Here is a 27,341-nt window from a genome sequence, read left to right on the forward strand (position 1 = left end):
CAAAGGAGCTCAACCTGGATCCAAGCCCACAGGGGCTGAGAGGCAGCTCCATGGCCATCAGAGGTCTAGGGATAAAGCCTCCTGTCTGAGTGCTTCAGAGGCTTGGGCGGAACCAGCTCTGCAAGTGGAAGGCCCCTGAACGATGCTCAGGTCCATGCCTCTCCCCCCATTTTATGGATGGAAAATCCAAGACCAGACCGGGGCCCTCCCATGGCACTGGGAGGTTGGGGGCAGGTTCCAGTCAGGCTGGTCAGACACATACAAGGCTGCTCGGTGGCATTCAGAGAGCACGTTTATTTACAAAGCGCTTTACAAACAACCAGTTTATGCCTCCCCACAGCCCCCTGCGAGGTAGGTCAGTAGTCATATCTACAGTTTACAGATGGAGAAATTGAGGCACGGAATGGGGGTGTGGCCTGCCCCATTTTAAAGAGAACTTCCCACCCACCCATCAAAAAATAAACAGAAAAGCATTGATCTTCCATCTCAAAATATACCTTCTTTCTCCAAACCCTAGGGGGTGGTGAGCACCCCTGACAACAGCGCCCCAGGAGGCACCCTGACCAGGAGCCACAGGGACCTCAACCCCAGGGGCTGTCATGCAGCCTTGCCGATTGTCACTGACCCAGGCGGAGCAGGACCCAGCCAGTGAGGCCTGAAGTGACAGGCAGAGGGGGCTGAGGTGACATCATTCTGCAGACATTGGGTCAAGCAAGAAAGGGACCCCACACAGGACAGGGTAGGGATGGGCAGATCCTGGTTTGGGGGAGGTCAGGGCACATTCAGGGACGCAGAAATTCGGGGTCGGGGGGATCATGAGCAAAATATCCCCAGGGCTGCAGGGAGGCGAGGGGTGGAAAAGGGAGCTGAAGTTGCCCCTGCGAGGACCAGTCTGAAGTGCCTACTGGAGAATCAGGGCAGAGTGTGGTCTCCCCAAGACCTGCAGGGGCTGGCCAGATGGGATATTAGATGCCAAGCCCCAGTGCACGCTCTCCCCACATCGGGCCAAGCTGGGTGGAAACCCTGGCCTGCCATTTGCTCTGCAGGGCTTCACTCATCTCTGCCAAGGGCTGGGATGCAGTCCAGGGGCTTGGGTCTGGGGCCCCCTAAGCTGGCAGTTCCAAGCCGGCCACTCTGCCAGGAGGTGCCAGGGCTCTCAGCAGGCCTGAAGGACCCGTGAGGCAGGCTGGGCTGCAGTCTTGCTAAGCTCCTCCTTGGCCCACAGCCTGCTCACGGCCGTGCTGAAAGGCCCTGCCCACAGTGGAAGGGGGCACCAGGCTGGCCCAGCACCCACTCCGGTGCTTTCCCTGGGGGCGCAGGTCTTCCTCTTGGGTCCGTTGGGGATGGTGGGCCTGGCCCTGAGTGCGCAGTGGGTGCCCCAGGCCAGGGGCCCCTGCTATCTTGACTCCAGCCCCTCCAGGTACTCCAGGGCCACGTCATAGCAGAAGTGGTACTGATCCTGGGAGAGGGACAGGAGTCACCAGCCAGGTCCCTCTCTGCCCCACGGTCAGGGAGAAGGGGAGAAATGGGGGTGATGCTTTCACACCACAGGACTAGACCCCAAGGCCCAACTGTGGGGCCCAGATACGGGAGAGGGTATCTGAGGGGGGCCTGGTAGGGAGTGGAAGTTGGAAGCGGACGGGCAAGGGGTACAGGGCTCCTCACCAGGGTCTCCACCATATTGGGTTTGTAGTTCCTAAGCGTTTTGGCAGCAAAGAAAACGTCCACCAGGTTGTGGCAGCGGATCATTTCCAGGACCGTGGCGCAGGCGCAGAAGGTGCCGCTGCGGCCGCCCCCATTTCTAAAGGAGAGACATGAAAAGATTGGGGGTTGGGCTTGCGGGGTAGGGTGAACTCAAAGATGGAGAGCAGGGCCAGGGAACCGAAAAGAGAGGAGTCAGGGAATCCAGAAGGGAGGGGCTAGGACACCCATAAGGGAGGGGCGGGGCCTGGGACCCTAGAAGGGAGGAGTCAGGGAACCCAGAGGGGAGGGGCTAGGACACCCAGAAGGGAGGGGCGGGGCCTGGGACCCTAGAAGGGAGGAGTCAGGGAACCCAGAGGGGAGGGGCTAGGAAACCCAGAGGGGAGGGGAGGGGCCTGGGACCCTAGAAGGGAGGAGTCAGGGAACCCAGAGGGGAGGGGCTAGGAAACCCAGATGGAAGGGGTCAGGGAGCCGAAAGGTGGGCAGCAGGAAGCGCTGGTTAAGGGGGCGGAGTCAGAGGATAAAAGACTAGCATCCCAAGCGAAAGGTATCTAGAACAGAACCTCTAAGAGAAACAGAGCAGATTCTGAGAACAAGGAGTCGAGACACACTCCAGGAGAAAGACACCCAGACAAAGTCAGTGACAGAGGAGCGCTGCAGGGCAGCAAGCAAAAATCCAGACAGCAGAGTGGAAAACAAACACTGAGATCACCAGTCACCCCCAGTATCACAGACACAGCCTCAAGCGCACAGACACTCCCAAACGGGCGGCAACGCCAGGGAGACCCTCTGATTCCCCCAGCCCTCTCCCTCCTCTGCTCTCTGTGACCCGGGGCAGTGCTTCTCTTGGGAGATGAGGGACAAACCAGGCCCTCTGTCCCCTTCCTGAGGGGCATCTCCCACTAAAACCAAAAGCCCTTGAGAGGGCCAGGCCCTGCCTGACTCAGCTCCCTGCCCCTGCATCCTGTGTGCCCAGCCTGGCACTGGGGTCAGTAAGTGCTGAAAGCATGAAAATGGCGGGGGCAAAGGAATGAGTGCACCCAGATGTGAGTGAATAGATGAACCTGTGAATGAAGCATGTAAATGAATGCACGAGGAAGGAAAGAAAGAAAGTACACGCATGCAGGCACGAACAAAGGCCAGGATTCCATTGGCTTAAAAAATGTACCACTACCGTATCATGGGTTCAACTATTTAGACAGGACTCCCTCCAATTAAACTGGCAAAGTCAAACATCACAAAGAGGCTATATTGGTCATGTGTTTAGGATGGAGTCCACACCCTGGAAAGTGACAGGGCTCCTCCAAGGAAGGCAGGGTCAGCTTCACGGGGCCATGCTGTCTGGAAGCTCAGGGCTTGGATGCCAGCCCTGAAGCCCTCTCTCACCCTGACCTCTGCCCCTGGTCCATGGCGCCCCAAGCCCTCTTCCCACCCAAGGGCGGGCCGGCACTCACAGGCAGTGCACGATGGTGCGCCCGTCCCCGCTCTCCGCCTGCCACTTGTCCACCGCCGCCAGAAGGTGCAGGAAGGCCTTCTTGGAGTCAGGTGTGTCCCGGTAGGCGGACCAGCGCAGGAACTGGAAGTGTCGCACCAGCAGGTGCCCCTCCTGCATCTGGGGCGGGAGCAATCAGCCAGGGGACCTGAGCACCAGGGTTCCACGGCCCCCTGGGGACCTCGAGAGGGTCATTCAAAGCAGCCCAGCCCCCACCCAGGTTCTCATCCTGGAGCTCCCACCCCACTCACCCGAGAGATGTTCTGCACCCGGAAAACTCGGGCCACCAAGTCCTCGTCCGCTGTACCCGACACGAACTCCACCTCCATGAGGCCATACTGCTGCCGGCCTGGCTCCGGCCAATACTGCAGGCAGGGCTGGTTGTGCAGGATGGGAAGGCGAGCTGAGCTGAGCAGAGCTGGTGGGGCAGCTGCTGCTCACACCCACCCCCAGACCTCCATGTTTGCCCAGGAGCCCACCACTCACTCCAGACTCACGTTCAAGTCCCCCCGCAGCCCCCCAACATCCCACCACTCACCTATCAAATCACAGTGTACACCCACCCGGTGCGTTTGTACTGATACACTCAAGTCAGCCGAGACAAACTCTTTGTTGTGGGTTCATTAACACCGCTGTGCCACTAGATAGCTACACCTAACACCCTCACAAGCATATACACCTCCCCCTGGCTGCCTTCTTCCAAGGACAGGCCTCAAATGACCCCCGCTTGCCCCAGCACCCCTGCCCCGAGGCCTTCTCTCTCGCTGCCTCAGCCCTCCAGCATCAGCTCACAGACATGGGGTGTCCCTCTGTTGCAGCACAGCTTAGCACCCCCCTACTCCTGCCCCAGGACCCCTCCATGGAGTCAGGGTCCTAAAGGTACCCCCCTCCAGGTCACATTCTCAAGCCAGTGGAGGGACCAGGAAGGCACAGCCCCCTTACACACAAATATGTGGGTCTTCTGGGGAATTGGTCTGAGGCCCCAGCCTTCCAGTACAGCCTTCTAGCAAGGCTCTTCCTTCCTCCGAGCCCCAGTTTCTCCAGCTGTGAAATAGTCCCCAGGCTCCTCCCAGGCAATACCCTGCTCCATCTCCCTCCCTCTCTGACCATGAAGGGAAGGCACCACCTTCCTCTTTCTCCTGGGGTCCTGGCAACTCCTTGTATTCAGGCCTTTGCACATGCTGCTCCCTCCCCATGGACCACCTGTCCCCCATCTCTTCACCAACTCAATTCTACCCTTCCGGTACCTCTCAGCTCAGATATTACCTCCTCCAGGAAGCCCTCCCTGATATACCATCCCCCAGGCTCCTCTGTGTCCCTGTACCAGCTCCATGGTAGCCTCTGCCTCTGCTGTCATGATCAGTTTCAGTACCTGCTTCCCCTAAACCATGAGATCTGGGAGGGGCCACATGTTCCCCTTCCACCTCCCCACCAGGTTGATAGGGAGTGGCCCATGAGCAAAGGGTTGAATGAATGAACAAACATGTGACTAGTAAATGACATCTCTGTGAGCCTCCCTCTGGGTCCCTCCCCTCCATCTTAGTAAGGGCAGGGTTCATGCAACATGGGACTCCCCTAGGCCCCTGCCCAGATCCTGGAGCCCATTACCCTGAAGTCCTAGGTTATTTATACCAACTGCCTGACTTGCAAGGAGCCCGGTTAACAATCTTCTCCAGGCGGCCATCTCCAGGCTGTCATGCTCATCTTATAGCAATGGTCATACAGAGCTGGAAGGTGGGGTGTCTGGACCTCCCAGGAGTTCCAGCTTTCGGAGCCCCAGAAAGAAATGAGGGAAGCTGCCTCAGGCCGAGATCACTGACCACCTTCTGGACCATCCTCAGAAGCAATGGTCACCTTCATCATCTTCACCCCTGTCACGTACTGAGCACCTGCAATGTGCCAGTCACGGCGCAGTGCTAAGCATCCCACGTACATCTCACACCATCCTGATAATAATCTCATGATGGAACGGGTGCTGAGATAGTCCCCATTTCACAGAAAAGGAGACTGAGGCTCGAAGAGGTGTATTAACTTACCCTAGATCAAACTGTCAGAAAGTAAGGAGGCTGGACTTCTACTCTGCCTCAAAGGCCCCCATGATTAGCTGAGTGACAGGAAGCAGAGGCTCTGGAAGAAGGCAGCCCCAGGTAAGGGGCACGGCTCTGCCACGTCCCAGCTGTGTGACCTGGGAGAAGTCCCTTCACCTCTCTGGGTCTTAATTTTCTCACCTGAAGCCCGTAAGTGCAACGCAGAGTCCCTAGTATACATCAGATACTCCATAAAGAGCAGCTGCATTTCTCTGGGCTGAGCCTGGTTTTACAGACAAGGAAACCGAGGCTCTGGGAGTGGGTCGGACACATCTGAGGCAGCTCAGCAAGTAGGCAAGGTGGCAGAGCTGGGCTCCAACCCCTGATTTTGCCATGCGCCCTTGAACAGACTGGGGCCTGGGCAGCAGGCAGCTGGCCAGCCTGGCCAGCGGAGCCCTCACCCAGGCGGAGTTGGACTGGTGTAGCTGGTTGAGCATGACGATGGAGGTGCACCCGTAGTCATAGACCAGCCGCCAGAAGTCGGGAGTGGTGCTCTGCAGCGGGTGGAGGGTCACAATGAAGGCTGCGCTCCGGGTGTAGCTCTGCAGGGAAACCGGGACTCAGCGCCCAACACCGCCAAGCCTCTGCCCCGCTGTCCTCCGCCCTGCCCAGCCCAGCTCCACCCCACAGGACCAGGCTGCCTCTAGGGACCCAATGTGGAGGCTGGCCGGCACCGTGGGGCCTGAGTTGACAGGGTGAGCCCCCAGGCCTCTAAGGCCCAAGCCCACGGCCCCCCTGAGCTAAACAGCCGAAGGTTCCCAATAGGTGGCAATGGGAGCTTGGGCGTGGTGGGCAGGGGCTGGCCAAGCTTGCTCCCTGCTATTTGCACCTGCTATTGCTGTTACCTGGAACAAACTTCCCAGGTGTACAGGGCTCTCTCCCTCACTTCTTTCTGGCCATTCCTTAACTTCAACCGCTTCAAAGAGGCCCTCTTTACCAATTCATCAAAAATAACCACATGCATACCCCAAAACCCACATTAAACACTTCCTCTATCTGGTTGCTTTTTAAAGAAATTAACAGTAACTGACAGTCCATTGTATACTTGTTTGTTGACTGTCTCAACCCATTTCCCCAAAGGCAAGGTTCAGGAGAGCAGATTTTTTTCAGGGTGTGGCCTGTGACCAGAACTTTTTAGGAGTTCAAGAAATATTTTTTTAATAAACAAATATCTAGGTGCCTTCCAACTCCATGGATGAAGAGTCTGGACCCCAACTCAAGCCCCCAGACCAGTGACCAGTACTGACCCCATTCCCCACTCCTGTCCTTGCCCCACCAGGGGAGCCAGCCACAGCCCTCCCCCCATTTCAGTGCTCCAGCCCCAAGTCTCCTGTACCCTGCCCTGTCCCTGCTGTGCCATGTCCCCTCCCTCTCCTGATGCTCTTCTGTTACCAACCCCTCTCCCCAGGACCCACCAAAGGCTTCCTGATTGGCAGCTCCCCAATGCCCAGCCCAGCCAGACTCTCCAACACTCAGGCCTGGGCGCCCATTGGGGCTCCCTGCAGACTTAACCACCAAAAACGGCCCCCACCTGGCCCCCAGATAAGCTCATCGCAATGCAAGCAGCAGGGCCTGGCTCATAAGCCTCAGGCCCTGCATGGCTGGGATCAAGTGTGAGATATCACAGCCCCAAGGAAGCTTCTCCACCGGACTGGCCCATTCCCACCAGGCCAAGGAGCCCAATGTGACCCTCTCCAGCTCAGGGGTCAGGACCTCAGAGAGCCTCCCCTCCATCACCCCCATGTGCAGACGGGCACACTGAGGCCAGAGAGCAAGCCGAGAGTGAGGCCACAGATTCCAACATCCCCCTCCAAAGCTCACCAGCACCCTAGGCCACCTCCCCAGGACCCCAGCCCCTTCTCCGTTCACTCCCTTCAGTGGCTGCGACTGCTCGCCCCTGCTTGCCTTCAGCTCACTCCAGGAAGCCCCTGGGGAAGGAAGTATGGGAGCTTTCTCTCTTTGGAGAAACCCCACTGTTCCCTGCACCGCTGTGCCAAGAGGCTCTGGCTAAGAACTGGGCCAAGAAAGGCCCATCTGCCTCATCTCTGCGATGGGGGAAGCTCCCTCCCCACAGCTCTCATCTCCACGTGGATGGACATCCAGTGGTGACATCCACCTTCACAGGTGGATTTGGGACAAGACCGGAAGTGCTCAGCTTCCGAAGGGAAGGCCCTCCCCTTCTCTTTCTAGGCCAGCTCTTCCTCAGAAGCTGTGCATGCAACTGTTGCCGCTCCCCACCAACATGTAAAGGCCTGCCCCTTGCGGGGAGGGGCTCCAGCTGGACTGCTGAGTCTGGGAGGACGGGTCTGCCTGCCCGAGGCTGAAGGAGTAGCCATCCACGTAGCCACACAGCTGAAGTCGCCTTCTCCAGTCTCACCAGTTTCCTTAGAACAGTAACATCTTACCTCCACCTGTGTGCCCCTGCACCTCTCTCTCAAACTGGTTCCATTTAGGAAGGAATAGGGGCTCACTCACAAGACTTGTCCCCCTCGGGCAGTGGCACCCTGAAGTTATTCACTGGACCCTAAATTCCCTGGTTCTGTTTGCAAAGCCCAATAAAAGGGGTGGAGCCTCCTGAGCTGGGAGTAGAGGCTTCTAAACAGCTCCTGAGTCCTCAGACCACTGGGCATGGGGAGCAAGTCGCTACTCCAAGCCAGGTTCCTGGGCAGGCTCTAGCTCCACCACCCCAGGACAAGCTCCCCTGGCTCCAGATACCAAATCTCACATCCCAACCCCAAACCCTCCCAGCCTCCCCAGCCAAAGCCCTTGAATCACTCATCCTACCCCAGGTTCTGCTGGGCCTAACCCTGGAGACAGCCGTGCCTGAACTCCACCACCCAGATCCCTACTCACACCGAGGGTAATACCTGAGGGGGAGCACTGGTTCTTGAGTGCCCTGAATAGAAGATCCTTAGTGCGGGAGGAAGGCCACCCAATGGGCTGCCCCAGAAAGGCAGAGGGCTCCCCTAACCTGACTCCTCCCTGGCTCCTGCACCTTCCCTCACTGTTGGGTGAGGGTGTCCCAGAGCCCAGCCCACCCCCGCGCCTCACGTCAGTCAGGGCCGCATTGATGTAGTTGTTGGGGTCCCCGTCCGTGGAGACGAGGAAGGGCAGGCAGCGGTCAGGCGGCAGGACATCCATGCTGCGGTTCTTGTCCCGGTTCCGGGGCAGCAGGGCGATGCTGCACTCCTCCACATCCAGCGGCGGTGTGACCGAGTTCAGAGTCTACAGAGAGGGAGAGGAAGGGAAGGTGATGTCCCGTGTTTGTGGGGTCTCCTCCCCGCATGAGGCCCCATGAAGGAGACTGGGCTGGGTTATTATGCCCATTTTATGGATGGAGAAACTGAGGTCCAGAAAGAAGACAGAGAGGGAGGGAACCCAGGCTCCCTGGATTCAGGCTGTGCAGGGCCCGGACGGAGCTCTGGAGACTGGAGTCTGCCTCCTCGCCACCTGTATACTGTAGACAAGCTACTCTATCTCTAAGCCTCATTTTCCCTCTGCTGTAAAATGGAATAATTATTTGCCTACCTCAAAGGATTGCTGGGAGAATAAAGTGAGATAACACCAAGCATGGCACATGCACCACCTTCAATACACAGAAGGCACCGTAAGGATCACTCCCAGGAGCCAAGCCCTGAAACCCCAAGTCTTCCACAAAGCGGACTCCAGGGCCCTGGCACAGGTGGCCACCTTCCCGGCCCTGTCAAGGAACGCCTGGCACAGGAGCAAGCTGAGGACTCTGGGCCACCTCCCCTCCCCTCCTGCCTTCATGCCTCAGGCATCCTGACTCATGGAGTCTCCATTTCTTCCTCTTGTTCTTCTTGATGTTGTTTTTCAGTCACTCAGTCATGTCTGATTCTTCGCGACCCCATGGACTGTAGCCCACCAGGCCCCTCTGTCCATGGGATTCTCCAGGCAAGAATACTGGAGTGGGTACCCTTTCCCTTCTCCAGGGGATCTTCCCAACCCAGGGATCGGACCCAGGTCTCCCACATTGCAAGCAGATTCTTTACCATCTGAGCCACCAGGGAAGCCCCCTACAGCACTGAGCGCCTCCCAATGCCACACACATGCTCGCTCATGAACCACACCTATACACACACACTCATGCCCCACCTGGAACTCCTCCCGCAGCTGGGAGGAATTACTCTGAGGGTCAATGCGGATCATTTCCTTATAGGTGGCCTTGAATTCGCTGACAGGGATGGTGGTCTCCCCACACAGGCAGGCCTCCAGGATTGCATCATGGATAAAGATGTACTGCTCCTAGAACAGGAGGAGAAAATATGAGGAACCAGGAGGGGAGCAGAAGTGAGAGACTTCAGGGTCAGGAGGAGGCAAGTTCAAAGTTGCGGCTAGGGTGCTCTGAGGTAGAATCCAACCATGTGTTACTCCATGTGGGACCCACCATACTTGAAACAGCCTCCACGGATATTTGCTCATTGATTTCACATTTCATCCCATAATAACCCTATGAGAAGCTCTGAAGGTGAGGGGACAGCCCAGGGTCACACATCTAGAAAGGAGACAAACCCAATAAGCATTATGTCTTGACTGTAGAACTTATGACCTTGGCCCAGTGCTGTGTGACCTCACCCAAGTAAACACAATGGAGCTGAGCTTGGGAAGACCCTGAGAGGCTGGCAGCTGTGCGATGACCTAGAGGCAGGGGACGGCATGTGATGGGGAGGGAGGCTTCAGAGGGAGGGAATATATGTATGCATATGGCTGATTCATGTGGTTGTACAGCAGAAACTAACACAACACTGCAAAGCAATTATCTTCCAGTCTTAAAGGATATCCTATGATAAACCTGGAGAAGGCAATGGCAACCCACTCCAGTACTCTTGCCTGGAAAATCCCATGGATGGAGGAGCCTGGTGGGCTGCAGTCCATGGGGTCGCTAAGAGTTGGACACGACTGAGCGACTTCACTTCACTTTTCATTTTCATGCATTGGAGAAGGAAATGGCAACCCACTCCAGTATTCTTGCCTGGAGAACCTCAGGGACGGGGGAGCCTGGTGGGCTGCCATCTATGGGGTCACACAGAGTCGGACACGACTGAAGTGACTTAGCAGCAGTAGCCGTAGCAGTATGAAAAACCATTATAGAAAACAATATTCAAAAGAAGAACGTATATATGTGTTACCAGATCACTTTGCTGTACAATAGGAATTAACAACGTTGTAAATCATCTACGCTGTTGTTCAGTCGCCAAGTCATGTCCGACTCTTCGCAACCCCATGGACTGCAGCATGCCAAGCCTCCCTGAACCTCACCATCTCCTGAAGTTTGCCCAAGTTCATGTCCACTGCCTCAATGATGCCATTCAACCATCTCATCCAAATCAACTGACTTCAACAAAAATAAATTTTAAAAGAAAGAGGCTGGCAGGCCAAGTCCAGGGATGGGAAAGGACAAGGGGACATCCTAGGACACCTTTCTGACACCCTCCACCAGCTTCAAGCTCCTACACGAGGGACTCTTGTCCTGGAGGGGCTGTGGGGGAGGGCCGCACCCTCACCTCGGTCTGGATCATGTTGACGCGCCGGGAGCAGAGGGTCTTCACGCAGTTGTAGATGTCCACGACACCCTCACACTCCGCCATGTCCAGCATCACATCCAGAACGATGTAACACCCTGTGCGGCCAGTGCCCGCGCTGGGGAGAGAGCACCCGGGGCCAGGTCAGAGGCCTGGGGAGGGAGCCCAGGACCGCGAAGAAGAAGAGAGGAGACCTGGGGCCCTGGGCCATATCTATACCACACAGGCGACCGGGGACATGGCAGAACCTGGGAGGAGGCTGCAAGAAGAGTTCCAGGGAAAGTGACAGAGGACAGAGGGGGAGCTGGGCCTTGGGGATGGAGAGGAAAGAAAGGGTGGAGAGAATGCAGACCCAAAACCAGCTCAACTTGGCAGCTGTGATGGGGGAAGAGGAACAAAAGTGATGTTCAGCATAACCCAAGAATGTTCTGGTCTCCTGGATGTCTGGAAATCTCCTACACATCCTTCAAAGCCCTACACACTTAAACCCATATTCAGTGGAGCCTCCAGGAAATGTCAGGCTTTTGAGTTCCCAGAGCAATCTGGGTGGACTCTTACCAAAACCCCCTTCCCTGCTCCATGGTCACTACCTCACTGTGAGCTCCTTGAGAGCTAGGTGGGATCGAACCCATCTCTGGAATCCTCACATTTACCACCAGGTAGAGCAGAGTTGAGAGGAGGGGGGAGGACAAAGATGACACCAAGATCTCAAGCTTGAAAATGGTGAGAGCGACGTGTTGGCCAGGACACACAGCCAGTGGGTATCCCATATGCCACTGATAGGGGCTGGAATTAGTGAAACCACCTTGGAAAACTGTCCACAGTATCTAGTAAGGCTGAGCATTCACAGAGCAATTCCACTCCTACGTACCTACCTCCCAGAAATGCGAGTGTGTGTGTCAGCCAAAAGACATGCAAGAGAATGTCCTTAGCAGCACTGTTCATAACAGCTCAATGCTGGAAACCACCCAAATGCCTCCCCACAGCAGAATGGATAAGCACATGGTGGTTTGTTCACGCAGCAGAATCGGATACAATATGGATGAACCTTACAAGCATAAGGCTGAGAGAAAGTCAGACTCCAAGGAGCACCTGATGTGTGATTCCACTGATACAAAGTTCAAAAGCATGCACAATGAATCTCAGGCTTAGAAGTCAGGAGAGCGATCACTCTGGAAGGGAGGAGGTGGGGTACAGGCCAGAAGGGAGTTCCAGGGACTTCTGGGTTCTGTTAATGTTCTGTTTCTTGATCTGAGTAGTGCTGAGTCCTTCACAGTGAAATTGGGGGAATTCCTAAAGCTTACTTATTATTACAATAGCCCATAGTAATAAGCTACACTTCTCAGTGTGCACACAATGGTGCCAATCCCAGAGCCAAAGCTCAAAAGGCAAAGGGCACCAGGGGGTCATTCTCCCCTGTCCTCTGCCTCTGAGCAGGATGGACTCGGGCCCAGTCTCCTTTAGGAACCTCGGACAACCTCGTTCCCCACCCCCTTCTCCCTGGGCTCCCCAGCACCCCACCTGCAGTGGATGACCACAGGCCCAGCGTCAGGGGGCGTGGAGGCCTTCACACGCCGGATGAAGGCCAGCAGCCCCGTGGCGTGGTAAGGGACGCCGTGCTCTGGCCAGGCCGTGAAGTGGAACTGGCGGACCTCATGGCGGGCAGAGTAGCCTCTCTGGGGAGATAACAGAAGTGACAGTCAGAGCCCCTGCCAGCATCTACCAGACACTTGCAGTGTGCTAGGCACCGGATGCTGGAGTCTACCAGACACCTGCAGTGTGCCAGGCACGGGAGTGAGCGTCTTACCGCAGGAACTCAGTTCACCCCAATGAGACTAACGAGGTGGGTATTAATGACTCATTGTACAAGTAAGAAATCTAAGCCTCAAAGACGAGAAACCGCTTGCCCAAAGAAGACAAAACACATGTTAGGCAGGGGTTGGGCCAGGATCTGCAAGTCACCCACTTCCACCACCTGCTACACAACTGCCTTAAGAGATCATTTTGACGCTCTCAGTCTTAGTTCAAAGGAGGAAAACTATCCTTCCTCTGAGGATTTTATAGACAGTCAAATAAGACTGTGCCATCCCTCACCTGTGGCCTTTCATGAGTGATGTAACCACTCTTGAGCCTCCCTTTCCCTATCTGTAAAATAGGGCTAATGGCAAAGGCCTAACCCACAGACTGAAGCAGGGCTGAAACAATACGTGTAACGAGCTGAGCACAGCGCCAGGCACAGAGCAGGATCGGCACCTGGCAGTTGTCCTCATCGTTCTCTACGTTCGCACCATCCTCGTCATCTTGACTTCCTCTTACAGTCAGCAGTCAAGACGGCCACCTTCCCATCTTTTCACAGTGCCCCCTGCTCGGGATGCAGAGGGCCACCCCACACTCCACTCCTGGGCTTGGGGGGGGGTGGTGTGGGCCCTGCCCCACCTTCTCAGGCACCCCAGCAGGGGCCTGGTGACCACAGGAGACTCACCCGCTCCAGGGCAAAGCTGCGCACGACATACTCGGCTAGAGTCTCCGTCTTCACCAGCGTGATCTTGATGTCCCCGTACATGTCGGAGTCCTCTGGCCAGTACCTCGAGCATTTCACCTGGAGTCCCCAAAGGGCAGGCTCAGTGGGCTCTTCACTGCCCCCACCTGCCACGCCCCCTCCCCCGGGGCCCCACTTACCCTGCCCACCTCCACCAGTTTGGTGATCATGACGATGCTGGAACAGTGTTCCTGCCATACCATGCGCCAGAAGTCGTAGACCATCTCAGGCTTTGGCCCTGGGGTGCAGAGAGGGCTTGTCTCTAAGGCCAGGTCTCCACCCAGGCCCAGCACACCACTGCCCCACACCACCGATGCAGGCCAGGAGGGTCCTGAGCCCCAGTGGGGGCTTCATGCTCACCCCCACACACCCCCATCAACTGCCGACTCATGCCTGTTGAGCCCTTGCGGTGGTCATTATCAGGGAGAGCCTGCCTGGAGACCCCGGTCATCCTGAGTGGAACCCAGGAGGAAGAGATGGAGGGCCATGGCACAAGCTTCCAGGATGGATGAACAGATGGACAGTGGAGAGGATAAGACACAGCCCAAGAGACCCAGGCAGCCCCCCAGACCAAGAGGCACAGTCCACATCCATGAGGACCGAGGCTGGCTGACCCTTTTGCATGCAGACAGACAGGTGGACCAGGAGCTACACACAGACAGCAGACATCGGGAAACACAAACACAAAGAGGGAACAGATATGGATGTCCAAATTCCAGAAGATCCAGACAGACAGATGGAAGGCAGACAGGGAGGCAGGCAGATCAGCAGGGAAGGCAGGAAGGCAGGCAGAGGGCACTCAGCACACTGGGGCGGGGGTAGGGGGAACATGGGCAGAGGTGCCAAGGTACCTTGAGTGGCTATGAAGTGATTTGACCTGTGGTAACCCTGGAACAGGAGAAGAGGGTGTGTTAAGACCCGGAGGATTGGCCCCTCACTTGCTCAGGCCCCTCTGCCCTCCTCTCCCAGCAGCTGCACACACAGCCCCCACTCAGAGAAGTGCCCCACCCTCTTGACCTGTCCTTTGCCCATCCCCAAGTAAGGAAGGAAGTAGAGCCTGGATACCAGGGTCATGGGTTTAAACCCATCTTTGCTACGTGATCCAAGGGAAGACACGACTCCTTCACAGGCCTAGAGGGTCTCCCCTTTCATAATTGGGGATAATTGTCCGTAATCTGCTTATAACCCAGCTGCTCTTTGGAGACAAATACATTTCAGGGTGACCCTACCTTGTTCCCAAAGCCCCAGAGACCCTAAGCAACCCCAGACCCCAGGCTGGGTCTTGTCAGTTATCTCAGCCCTGCTCAGGGCAACCAGAATGGGCAATGTCCCTCCCCACAACCCGGTCACCCAGGGCTTGGGGTGGCCCAATGAAGGCTTCAGGTTAGGAGCAAGTGAGCACAGGAGTTGCTCATGGCCCTTAGATAAAATGTTTTTTAGAATCTTCAAAATCAATAATAATGATAATAGCAATAATAAATAACTTACATAGTTATTTATTAAAATAGTAATAAATGTTTGAGGCCCTGTTATGGACACATACTGTGCTAAGCACTTTACTTGTATTATCTCCCACAAAAGAGGCCAAGAGCTACTTTAATCTTCCATCCCCAGAGCCCCCAGGCTGAGAAGTGGAACCAGGCAGACTCCACTCCCACCCTGAGGTGGGAACCACCCATGAGATCTTGCCCACTTGAGACACCCAGGGAATCAATGCAGGTGACACGGGATAAGTAAGAAGCACTGCAGAGCTGGTGCAAGAGACCAGCCACTGGCCTCAAGTTCACACCCTCAACACAGCTCCCAGCAAATCCTTTGACCCGGTGGGCTTCCCAGGCCCAAGGGGCCCTGCAGTCAGACTGCCAGAGCACAAATCCCAATTCTACACAACTCCTGCTAAGTGTTGGGCAAATTCCTTTATCTCTCTCTGTCTATATTTTCACATCTATACAACAAATAATTATAGTATTTATCTCCTTGGGCTGCTGTGAAGGGTCAAGTTACACACATTAAGGGCTTGGCACATGGCAAACACAAAGCCAGTAGTTAATCAAGGGTCGCCATTATTACTGCTACCACTTTAAATGTCAACAAGTATCACTGAAGGTCTCAGTGGTGTGAACATCGAGAATTACTGGGCAGACAGCAGTGTACAACAGGAGTTAACAATACGAGTCTTGGGTCAGGCTGAGCTGGGTCTCTGCTGCCAAGTAGTAACTGTGTGATTCTAGGCACTAAGCAGGCACTTCTCAGCCTTTAATGTGCATGCGAATCTCCTGGAGATCTTGTTAAAAGGCAGATTCAGATTCAGACGGTCTGGGGCGGGGCCCGGGATTGTGCATTTCCAACCAGATCCCAGGTGGTGCCAAGGCGGGGCCTCAAAACACACTTGGAGTAGCCAGGCTCTCTGACTCTCTAAGCCTCTGTTCTCCTCCAGAATATGAGAATAATGCCAAGACACGCACGTGATGTATACCTACACGTTCCCATGAAAATGACCAAAACATAGTCAAAGTTACCAAGAACGAAGAGTCTCCCAGAGTCACTCAACCCTCACTACCGGAACCTCTCCAGGCCTAGCCTAACTCCTTCCCACTGTCTCCCCAGCCACGCCTCTGCTTCATTTTAGGGGAGCTGCTGGGCAACTGGGGTCAGAGGGGGCGCTTGGCAGAGGTGCTGCCAGTGTTGCCCTCCACCCCCAGCCTGAGTCAAGCTGGGAACAGGCTACTCCACTAAAGCCAGTTTGCCTGAGACTCTCACACGAGGGCCAGAGTCTCCAGTGCCCAGCATATTGCCAGCACCCAACTACTAATCAACACATACAGCAAACAGCTTAATACTTTTTCAGACAGATGGCTTTCAATATCTGCATGTTCACTTTTTAGTTGCACATGTGCATTATTGCACAGTTACGTCACACAGAGGACAGTGAAATGGAAAGTTTTAAATGATCAGATGTTAAAGGAAGATAAGGAGACCACCATGAGCACACCCACTTTAGAGACCAGGATTAGAGAGCAGGGGTGCTCCTACTCTGGGGCATCAGCATGTCCTAGGAGCCTGTTCCTGGGCAGACACTTGCCCCTCCCTGGTGCCTTTGGGCAGAGCTAGGAGACTGACTATCTGCACAGCGGGCAAGGCCCCTGGGGCATCCCAATGCCCCCAAAGAGAGAGATCCAGGGTCTCATGTAAGGGTGGGAGGGTCTCATGTAAGGGTACAGGGCTCAGGTTGGATTTGAGGCCCCAGCTCTGCTAATTCAGAGCCTTGGGGCCATGAGTAAGCCACTCAATCTTTTTAAGCCTCAGTTTTGTCATCTGCCAAGTGCAGGTCTCGACCTCATAGAGTGTGACAAAGATGACATGAGGTGCCAGAAGTGCCTGGCACAGAGCACGTACTCAGCCAATAATGTTTTTGGTAACAGGCCTTTGAAAATGAAATAAGCCATGTCCCCTCAGGGTATTTCGTAAGAGTCTGGCAACAACTAAATGAATGTGTCATATGGAGATTGAGATGTAAAAACGTATAATGATCTAGGGATTGCTCAGCCGTCCAGCGGTTAAGACTCCACGCTCCCAATGCAGGGAGCACGGATTCAATCCCTGATTGGGAAATTGATTGGGGAACTAAGATCCCATAGGCCACTCCGTGTGGCCAAAAAAATTTAAAAATAAAAAAATTTTTTAAGTAAAAATATATATATAATGATCTATATTCATCACCTCCTAATGGGGGTGCTAAGGCTGAGTACACCCATTGCCTTCTGTGGGTCTAATATTCCATGTAAGTTTAGCAACTTTACAAATCAACTGTGTAAAGAAACTCAAAATAAGGCAGAGGGTATCTAGGAGCACATGAGGAACAACTGTCATCTCCAGCAGAAGCGACAGCACGGACCTTACACTTTATATATTAGTGCAAGGCCCCAAGCATATACACGTTGTCTGAAAGTCTAATAATGAGTTGTAGTTTTGCAATCAGAAAAAAGCCAGACATACATTTGTAAAAGAAAAAAGAAGATAAAATAGACAAGGTACCCCAAAAAATAATCCCATCGGGTATCAACTGTTACAAAAGTTACATTAAAAAAATCAAATGAGAGGACTCTGCTAGATGAAATTTTTTTTTAATTCTTATAAGGCCCAAACATAGCAAAATTTTTTAAGATAAAATACCCAACTGTTCCCCCAAAATAAAACATTCAAATTAGGGCTAAATTTGGGGCAAAGTGGTGAGGGTTGAGTTTCAAGCAAACTGATCACAAAGGATTGGAACACAAGGGGAATTACTATTAAAGGGGAGTGCCTGGGGCCACCCCTGCTTCCTGGAAGGCCCGGACCCCCAAGCAGTGGGGGGACAGGGCACCCAGGGCAGCTCCTGCCACCCGACCACTCCCAGACCCACAGAAGGTATGGCTAATGAGGACTCATAGGGCACAGGGAGCTGGGGAGAAGGGCGACAGAGGTGGTGGCCAGGGAGGTGGCCAGGGTCTGGGGAGGCACCCGGACACTGCAGGCCCCCCCTTAGGGTAGAGGAGATGGAGGGCATTGTTTACAACAGGGGTCGTGTCAAACTTTCAGTCCCGGGGGCCCCTGGCCAGGCTGCTGAAGTGGACGGTTGGTGCTGGGCAAACAAGTGGAGGAGAAGGAAGACAGACGAGAGAGAGAGAGAGACAGCCAGAGACTGTGAGAGAGCCTGAGATACGGCCGGTCAGACAGACAGGAGGAGGAGGAAACAGGAGAGAGATACTTACTTCACGGTTTATCCGAATCTTAATGATTCCAGTGAGGGAACAGGACAAAGCAAAAGAGACAGATATTAGGCCAGAGGCAGATGGAGGTGGACGGCAGAGCACAGGAGTGGCTGGAATGGGTGATGCCCAGCAGGCGTGGCAGAGCAGAGACGGGTGGCTGGGCCTGGGCAAGAAAAGGGCAGGGGCAGGGCCCTGGCAGGGCCCCAGGAGAAACCGACTAGGGCCTTGAGGACCCCAAAGCGAGGCCCCTGTCCCTGTCCCCAAAGCTGCCCAAGTCTGAGAGACGAGGCCAGGTCCGACCATACTGCAGCCTGGGGAGAGGGTGGGGGAGGTGGTGGGTGGGGGAGAAAGCAAGGGATTCTGGCAAATGTGGGCGAGCGCATCTGGCCACCAGGAGGAAGTGAAGAAGAAGAGAGGTCACCTCCACCGTCCCTGATTGCCCCCCGCTTCCGGATACACCTCTGACCTGGCACACTGGTCCTGCCTGAGATTACCCTTCCCTTCCCTCTCCAGCCACCCAAAGCCAGCGCAAGCCCTCTGCCTCCATGCAGCCCAACACGGCTAAAGCTGGCCCCACCACTACCTTTGTGGGACGATGCTGAGAAAGTCATTCATTCCTCTTTCCTGGCCTGTGATTGCCTATCTAACCTGAATTCATTTTACTTGTATGTTTATGAGCCTCCCCGACTAGAATCTACGGATTCAAGGAAAGCAGGGACTATGTCTCCTTTTTCACAGGTGTATTCCCGGTGGCCAGCACAATGCCTGGTACACAGTAGCTGCTCAAAATATATTTAACATCTAACGAATGAATAAGTGATTCTCTGCACACTTGACTTGCTGCCAGTCGGGGAGTCTGATCAGCGTCCCTGGGCCTGTCCTGTCCCACTCTCATCCACACTTGGGGAGCAGATTCATCGCCTCTTCCTCACACCCAAGCCCAGGCCCTTCTGGCTGCCTGCCCTGTCTCCGGCCCCTCCTCCATCTGGTCCAGCCTGACCAGTAGCTGCTGCAGCTGGCAGGACAGCCTTGTCATCAGCAGCAAAGGCTCTGGAGACCCCGACCAGCTGAGATGCGGCTCCCTTCTTGACCACTTGCTAGCTGGGTCACCTAGAGGAAAAGGAGCTTCACCTCTCTGAGCCCCAGTTTTCCTCACCTGTAAAGCGAGGCCACGATGCTGACCACAGCATAGGGTGGTTGTCGGGATTATAGACAATTAAATATTTGGCATAAAGTGCTTAGCACAGTGCTTGGCACACACTACATGGTCAGTTAACCTGAGTTTGTCACAGTCCAACACTGCCAATGCTCCCTGATGCCCCTAGGAAAAAAGCCCAGCTCCTCAGCCTGCCATTCGAGGCCTTCACAGTCCAGCCCCTGCCTGACTCAGCCTGACTGTGTGCCGTGAGAACCCCACCTCCAGCCTCGGGGCCCCTCACGGAGAAAGGACCCGTCCTCACCTCTAGGCCTGGCTGTCTGCCCTCTTGCCTCCATTCTGCTTCACTCACACCCCACCCCAGGGAAGCCCTCCTGACAGCCGCCGCCCACCCTGTCCTCCCCTCTGCTGAGCTCCCTGGCACTGACTGCAGGAGGTGGGGGCGCTCAGAAATCCAGCCACGTGAACCCCGACTTCTTCCCTGCCGGGTCCCGCCCCGCCCGGACAGTGAGCCTGGAGCGGCCAGGGCCAGTCGGCGGACACAACGGGGTGAGGCACTCACGTCTATGTAGTTGGCGTTAATGTAGTCGGCGTCAGGGTCTCCCAGCATCGGGTGCAGCTTCACTCGGTGCCGATCGTCTGGAAACACAAAGCACGTGGCCGTGGGGTGGGCAGGGGCTGAACTGGGGAGCCCAGCCCCGGGGCAGTAGCGGGGAGTCTTCCTGGAGGCCAGAGCCAGGGCACAGGCAGGGCAGTCAGGGAACCTAGAGACTCAGGGCTGACCAGCGGGCCCTCCATACTGCTGGAGGTATGACAGGCCAGTGGTTAGTCGGGGCTGCAGCGTCAAGGAGGCCCGAGGCCCAGTGCTGCTCTGGCAAGTATCAGCTGTGTGACGCCGGGAGTGGGGCTTAACCTCCCAAGCCTCAGTTTCCTCATCTGTAAAGTGGGACTTCTACTACATCCCACGTCACAGGACTGCTGAGAACACTAAGTCAGACGAGGAGCGTGGTGCTCATCGCACAGCCCGGCCTGCGACAGGCCCTCCATAAATGGCTCACTCTGCTCTTCTCCCTCTTCCTGCTTCCTCCCACCCACCGCCCCCGGCCACAGGCCCTCCCGCAGGACTCACAGGCAGGCATGGGCTCCTGCCGGCCACCCTTGACCTTGTCTTTCTTCTTTGTAGCATCCCAGCCTTCAAAGAAGCTCTGTCAGAAGGGAAAGGCGTAGTTAGTGGGGGGGAGGGAAGCCCCTCCCCTCCCAAGAGCCCGACCCTGTCAGCAGAAGGAGGTAGGACCATGGTAAGGGCCAGGTTCAGGGTTAAACTTGGGGCCTGAGATGAAGTCACTGTATATTCCTTTATATGTGAGGGACTAAGTTTAATACCGAGCAGTGTGGGGATGGGAGTGAGAAAAAGAGGGGGAAAGAGGTAATTATAGTTCAGAGACATTTCAGAATGAAGGTTAGGTTTAGGTCAAATCCAGGTCTGAGCTGGGACGAAGGTAAAGATGAGGGTCAAAATAAGTCCAGACGGAGGTATCATGGGATTCAAGTCAGAGTTCAAACGGAGCTTAGGATGAAAGTTAGGGTCAAAGACACACTGGGGTTTAGGCTGGAGGTCAGGGTCAGTATTGGTGGTCAGGTCCACATCAGGGATAGAAAAAGGATCCTGGCAGGGTCCAGACAGAGACCGACATAAGATTCAGACACTTTTTAAGTCAGAGTTAGGATGAGGGAGAAACCAGGTCAGGCTGAGATTAGGGCCAAGGTCAAGGCCAAGAAATTAGCTTAAAATGGGGACTGTCAGGGCAAGGACCCATCCAGGGACCAGCTGAGGGCTACCAGGGTCCACAGTGAGGAGGAGCCAAGGGAGGCCCGTGGGGGGGGGTCCCAGCTGGACGGGGCCAGGCACCTCATACTCCTGCTTGAAGCCGTAGCCCTCGGCCGTCTTCATCTGGTTGATGTGCTGCAGGAGGTCGGCCACACGCACCGCGGGGTGCAGCTGCCCCGTGTGATACGGGGAGCCCTTCCGGCCACACGGCCGCCGCGGTGAGCCCCCCAGGAGGCTGCTGGCCTCAGTGACCCCACCGCCGCGCTGGTCTCCTGCAGCCAGAGAAAGGGAAAAGGGGTTCCTGACGTGCACAGGCCCCAGCCAGGGGAACCCCACATGGACTCAGGGGGGCCAAGGGAGGGATGAGAGCACAGCCAGCGTGGAGGATGCTCAGGTTATTTGCAGGAGCCAGGCAGCTGGCTGGGCCACCCTGGGTGACTCTGGACGAGCCCCTTCCCTGGGGCATCCCGGTCTTCCCATTGGTAGAATGAGGGGATCGGGCTCCCCGCGCTGGGGGCCCTTCTGGCCCAGCCCTGCGGCTGGGATCCCTCATCCCCTCACCCTCCCGGGCTTCCCAGCAAGGGCCCCTTCTGTGACTTCATCCACTGCCTGCAGGGGGCAGCGCTCAGCAGAGCCCAGACATCCCCTCCTTCCTCCCCCTCTTCCAGGGAACAATCTGAAACACTGACAACTCCCAGCAATCACCCCATTCAAAGACAAGCAAGTCCCAAAATTAGCTGCCGCCGCCACCCCCTCCACAGATGAGCGGGAAGCACCTGAATAGAGGCATTTCTCCAGCGCAAGCATTTCCATTGTCAGCCTGTGTGGCAGCTCAGCCCATGGAGAGCAGGTGGAGAGGTTCACGCTGCCCCACACTCCAGAAAACCATCCCTTCCCCATGGACCACCACTCCCCAGCTCTCCTGGCCAGCCTCCCCAAGAACATCCCACCCTGGTCTCCAGGGTCAGGTCCTGGGATAGAGGAACAGCCCCGCTCAGCCACACCTAGCTTCCAACACTCACTCCCACACACTCAACATGTATTCCCTCCTCCTGGGCTGGCTGCTGTGCAGGGGCTTTCTCTGCATCTCACCACTGTTCTCTGCCCAGCTCTGAGCCGGCAGGGGCAGGCGGAGGACTCCCAGCAGGCCTCCCTTCCCAAGTCTTCACACATGGTCTTCCTCTGCCCCACTCTCCCCTGATGCCCGGTGAACTCATATCCATCCTTCAGGTCTGGACTCTTAATTCCCAGTCTTGACTAATGGGTGGAATGAATGCAATACTCAGACAGACACTGCCACCCCACCCCAGGTAGCTCCACTTCCCCAAAGTCCAATCTCTGCCTCCTCAAATCAGGGAGACTGCAGGCCCTGCTTGGGTTCCACTTCCTGTGCCGAGGTTTGAAAGCTGCCTCCAGGTAGAGGGGCGATGCGAGGCAGGTGCTTCGGTTTATTTTGCTTTTCTCAGGAATCACAGTGGCAGACTGTCTGGTGCCCAATGTCTGAAAACAACTGTTTCACATGTTTTATCCAGAGTTCCAGTTGCTTACAGCTGAAGGGCAAGCCATGTACCAGTTACACACGTGTATGTGTGTGTGTGTGTGTGTGTGTGTGAGTTACTTATGTCTCTTTGTGACCCCATGGACTGTAGCCCACCAGGCTCCTCTGTCCATGGAATTCTCCAGGCAAGAATACTGGGGTGGGTTGCCATTTCCTTCTCCAGGGCATCTTCCCTACCCAGGGATCGAACCCAGGTCTTCTGAATTGCAGGCAGATTCTTTACTGTCTGAGCCACCAGGGAAGCCCACCCATTACATATTTGTGGTCAAATGCCTCAAGCCCTTCATTTTTCAGGTAGAGAAACTGAGATCTGAAGAGGAGAGATTTGCCAAAAGTCGTGGCTGCCCAAGTGTGTTCCAGAAAATACTGGTCTTGCCAGATGACTCACGTATTCAACAAAGAGAAGGATCATGGGAAGGGGTTCTGTGTTTTAAAGGAGTTTGTGAAATTCTGGTTTAAATAAAAATAAGTCAGTTGTTTTCCCCTGTGAAACCTCCTAGGGCTTCCAACAAGTTAGTGTGTATTTTAAATCTCCAAGAGATGGGTGGGAATAGCAAGGTTTCACCTCCGACTTTTACCACAGACAGTTTGTTTGTTTCATGAAATATCCTCAGGGGAATACAGTATACTATGGCAATTAAGAAACAGTATCTGGTGTCAGACAGGCTTCAGATCAAATCCCAGCTCTGCATGTAACCTTGGGGATGTTACTTACTCTCCAGAAATTTCCCTTTTTATATGGCAAATGAAGATTAAAACTGTTACCCTCCAATATGATGATATAAATATTCAATGTGCATGCATGCTAAGTCACTTCAGTCGTGTCCAACTCTTTATTACCCTGTGGACTATAGCCCGCCAGGCTCCTCTGTCCATGTGATTCTCCAGGCAAGGATACTGGAGTGGGTTGCCATTCCCTTCTCCAGGGGATGGATCTTCCTGACCCAGGGATCAAGCCTAGGTCTCCTGCGTACCCTGCACTGCAGGCAGATTCTATACCAAGATTATGTATATACAGCACCCACCCCAGTGCCTGGCACATGAGCACCTGCAGATGGGGCTGTGGACATCATCGGGAGTTTCCAGGAAAAGGAGGATCCCCCTGAGTCTCAGAAAGCCAGGCCAGATGGTTGACAAGAGGTGGCCTTTCTGCCCGGGTCCTTCTCCACCACTGGATCCTGGTCTAAGACATGACAATTCTTAGAGCATCCACAACAAGCACACAAGACAAGCACACAAATTTCAAGCCAAAAAAAAGATTTCTGCTGGTTCAAAGACCTCAGAGATGAAAGTGATCTCTGAGATCTCTGAAGGGGTCTCTAAGGGTTCTTCACGGAAACCATGTTGAAGCTCCATAGTGAGCTCTCCAGGCAGAAAATCCAGCAGCTCATCTCAGAGATCTTGAAAGGCTGAAAGCCCTGATACGGCCTCACAAGTAGGCATGGAATCATCTGGCAATGGCTGAAGACGAGCAAATGCCCCCTCTGATTGGGAGGAAGCCAGAGCCAAATCTGGGCAGCTGCCAGGTGAGCCCGAGAGCAACACAAGATGTTCTCCAAACAAGACCACCAGAGGACAAAGGATGATGAATGATGATGCTGCCAAGAAGATGCTCCATTTCCTGGGCCCAGAGAAGACATGTCCTTACTCTTCTCACCCATGCATTCCCATGGGATCTCTCTGTCTCTAACACACACACATACACACACAGATCCTGAGGACTAGCTTGCCCACACAGCTGGAAGCCCCTGAAAGGATGAGAGAAAGGAAGGTAAGAGCCAGCCCTCAGCTTCTTGTCTTTCTCCAGCTCCATAATGATTATGGGATAATTTGGGGGAGTAACCACTGGATGCTTGCTCCTTGGAAGAAAAGTTATGACCAACCTAGACAGCATATTAAAAAGCAGGGACATTACTTTGCCAACAAAGGTCCATCTAGTCAAAGCTATGGTTTTCCCAGTAGTCATGTATGGATGTGAGAGTTGGACTATAAAGAAAGCTGAGCGCTGAAGAATTGATGCTTTTGAACTGTGGCGTTGGAGAAGACTCTTGAGAGTCCCTTGGACAGCAAGGAGATCCAACCAGTCCATCCTAAAGGAAATCAGTCCTGAATATTCACTGGAAGGACTGATGTTGAAGCTGAAACTCCAATACGTTGGCCACCTGATGCGAAGACCTGACTCATTTGAAAAGACCCTGATGCTGGGAAAGATTGAAAGTGGGAGGAGAAGGGGACAACAGAGGATGAGATGGTTGGATGGCATCACCGACTCGATGGACATGAGTTTGAGTAAACGCCGGGAGCTGGTGATGGACAGGGAGGCCTGGTGTACTGCAGTCCATGGGGTTGCAAAGAGTTGGACACGACTGAGAGACTGAACTGAACTGAACGGAACCACTGGACAGCTGATGTTTTGTGGGGAGCACTGGAGGCCCAGAGGAAAGAACACTGGGTGTGGAGTCAGAGAAGCCTGAATGTGAATTCTGACTCAAGTCACTTGACCTCTCTGGACCTTGGTTTCCTCATTTGAAAATGAGGATCCTCAGACTTCCCTCAAAGATAGGCATTTCCCCCAATTACCATCCACTCTTGATGAAGACAGGCCACCAGTTATGCAAGCAACAGCACACTATACTCCTTCACTATTTGCAATTAGCAAGCAACTTTAAAGAAACACAACCTGTAACAATAGCTAACAATATCTAACATGCTGAGGGCTTTCATATGCCTGGCATGATTCTTAAGCCATTCAATCCTTAGAATATCCCTATGATGTAGGTATTATTGTTATTCCCCTTATTACATAGGGGCTTCCCTGGTGGCTCACAGGGTAAAGAATCTGCCTGCAATGCAAGAGACCTGGTTCAATCCCTGTGTTGGGAAGATCCCCTGGGGCAGGGGATGGCTGCCCATTCCAGTATTCTTGCCTGGACAATTTCATGGACAGAGGAGCCTGGCGGGCTACAGTCCACAGGGTCACAAGGAGTCAGACACAACTGAGCGACTAACACTTGCACTTGTATGGGCTTCCCAGGCGGCGCTAGCGGTAAAGAACCCACCTGCCAATGCAGGAGACATAAGGACACAGGTTTGATACCTGGGCCAGGAAGGTCCCCTTGAGGAGGGCATAACAACCGACTCTATATTCTGAGGCCAGAAGGGTTAAGTGCCCTGCTGCTTAAGTGGTAGCATTAGGATTCACGCTCAGGCCCATCTGACTCCGGGACCCTATTGTCTTCCTCTGATTTCCTCTTCCTGATAAGAGGGCATTTGCGGTGTCAAATAAGGGGCATTTATTTGACGAACCATTTGGCCAGAACCCTCTGGTTTCCCATAGTGGCCAAGAGCTCTGGAAGGATGAGAACCCAGAGGGTGTGAGGGTTTCAGGGCAGGATCAGAATCCACAGGGGCACATTCCAACAACTTGGGAACATCCCAGCTCAACATTTACTCAGCATGGGAAGTCCCTATTTAAAATTTCCATACTGAGGTTGAATCTAATCAACATGGTTCTAAACCACAAAAATCTGGCCTCTTCCTAACAAAAATCTGTTAGGAAAAGAAAAGTAGCAGCTAGACCAGGACGCAACATAAAGAAAGAGAGAAGCCTTAAGACTGAGTTTCAGTCTCCTAAATACATTTTGAGCTTCCCAGCCATCACACACCTTCCCCCTGCATCCAGCATCCTGCCTTCAGTGTCCACCCCTCCTCACCCCTCATCAAATCTTATCCATCTCAGCTGAAACCCTGACCTCCCCTGCCCAAAGGTGTGTCTTCTCAAGACTATGGCAACACATTGTCCCCACCTCCCCAGCAGTTAGCCCAGTGCTGAATCTCCTGGGTCCATCTCACCTCCCAACTAGACAGTGAGCTCCTTGGGTGCAGAGCCCATGTTTCCTAACTCTCTCCGTCTCTCCTTAGGACTCAGCAGCAAGATGCGTGCCCACACCACCCCCACCTCCCACTCCCCCCAAAACCCACTTGAGTTTTCAGCCCAAGCAGACCTCGCCAGGTTGTCCTCTGTGCATTTACACATGCTGTTCCTCATGCACAGATGCCTTTGCTTCCCCTTCTCTGCCAACCCAAATCCTACCCAGTCCACCAGGCCTGCGTGATACAGCCGAAACCGCAATTTGCAATTCAAAGAGACCTGCATTTAAATCCTGACTCTGCCACCTTCTGGCGGTTTGACCCAGACAAGTGATTCTCCTCTCTGCATCTCTGTTTCCTTGTTTTTAAGATGAAGAGTTGATTTAACAGCTCAATGGCAATCCACTCCAGTACTCTTGCCTGGAAAATCCCATGGACGGAGGAGCCTGGTGGGCTGCAGTCCATGAGGTCGCTAAGAGTTGGACACAACTGAGTGACTTCACTTTCACTTTTCACTTTCATGCATTGGAGAAGGAAATGGCAACCCACTCCAGTGTTCTTGCCTGGAGAATTCCAGGGACGGGGGAGGCTGCTGGGCTGCCATCTATGGGGGTCGCACAGAGTTGGACATGACTGAAGCGACTTAGCAGCAGCAGCAGCAGGGCTGTAGTTAAATTTAATGAGGGAAGGTCACAAAGAACATCATGCAAGTCAATGGACTTGAAAGCATAAATGAAATGGACACATTCCTAGACAAGACACATTCCTTTTTCAAGACACTAAAAGTGTCTTGAAAAAATAGAAAGCTTGAAGAGG

The 27,341-nt window shown here is 54.3% G+C and overlaps 1 protein-coding gene across 6 annotated transcripts in view; it reads right to left on the minus strand.

The window, feature by feature from the left end:
* Nucleotides 1-270: 270 nt before the first annotated feature.
* Nucleotides 271-27,341, minus strand: part of PTPRU (protein tyrosine phosphatase receptor type U) — an 89,053-nt gene continuing 61,982 nt past the window's right edge. For 4 of the 6 annotated variants that reach the window (XM_044938033.2, XM_025278566.3, XM_025278571.3 and 1 more), the window contains 15 exons: nucleotides 21,179-21,369; nucleotides 20,399-20,474; nucleotides 19,832-19,908; nucleotides 14,214-14,250; nucleotides 13,503-13,600; nucleotides 13,306-13,422; nucleotides 12,345-12,499; nucleotides 10,806-10,941; nucleotides 9,397-9,546; nucleotides 8,332-8,505; nucleotides 5,682-5,822; nucleotides 3,445-3,570; nucleotides 3,156-3,313; nucleotides 1,666-1,801; nucleotides 271-1,459 (listed from right to left, as the gene is read on the minus strand). In XM_044938033.2, the coding sequence (XP_044793968.1) occupies nucleotides 1,397-1,459; nucleotides 1,666-1,801; nucleotides 3,156-3,313; nucleotides 3,445-3,570; nucleotides 5,682-5,822; nucleotides 8,332-8,505; nucleotides 9,397-9,546; nucleotides 10,806-10,941; nucleotides 12,345-12,499; nucleotides 13,306-13,422; nucleotides 13,503-13,600; nucleotides 14,214-14,250; nucleotides 19,832-19,908; nucleotides 20,399-20,474; nucleotides 21,179-21,369 (1,835 nt within the window). In that variant the 3' untranslated portion in view covers nucleotides 271-1,396. The remainder of the gene's footprint in view (nucleotides 1,460-1,665; nucleotides 1,802-3,155; nucleotides 3,314-3,444; nucleotides 3,571-5,681; nucleotides 5,823-8,331; nucleotides 8,506-9,396; nucleotides 9,547-10,805; nucleotides 10,942-12,344; nucleotides 12,500-13,305; nucleotides 13,423-13,502; nucleotides 13,601-14,213; nucleotides 14,251-19,831; nucleotides 19,909-20,398; nucleotides 20,475-21,178; nucleotides 21,370-27,341) is intronic. The other 2 variants (XM_025278568.3, XM_044938032.2) reach the window with 1 other exon arrangement.

Source organism: Bubalus bubalis, chromosome 2, assembly GCF_019923935.1.
Source record: "Bubalus bubalis isolate 160015118507 breed Murrah chromosome 2, NDDB_SH_1, whole genome shotgun sequence".
Taxonomy (NCBI): domain Eukaryota; kingdom Metazoa; phylum Chordata; class Mammalia; order Artiodactyla; family Bovidae; genus Bubalus; species Bubalus bubalis.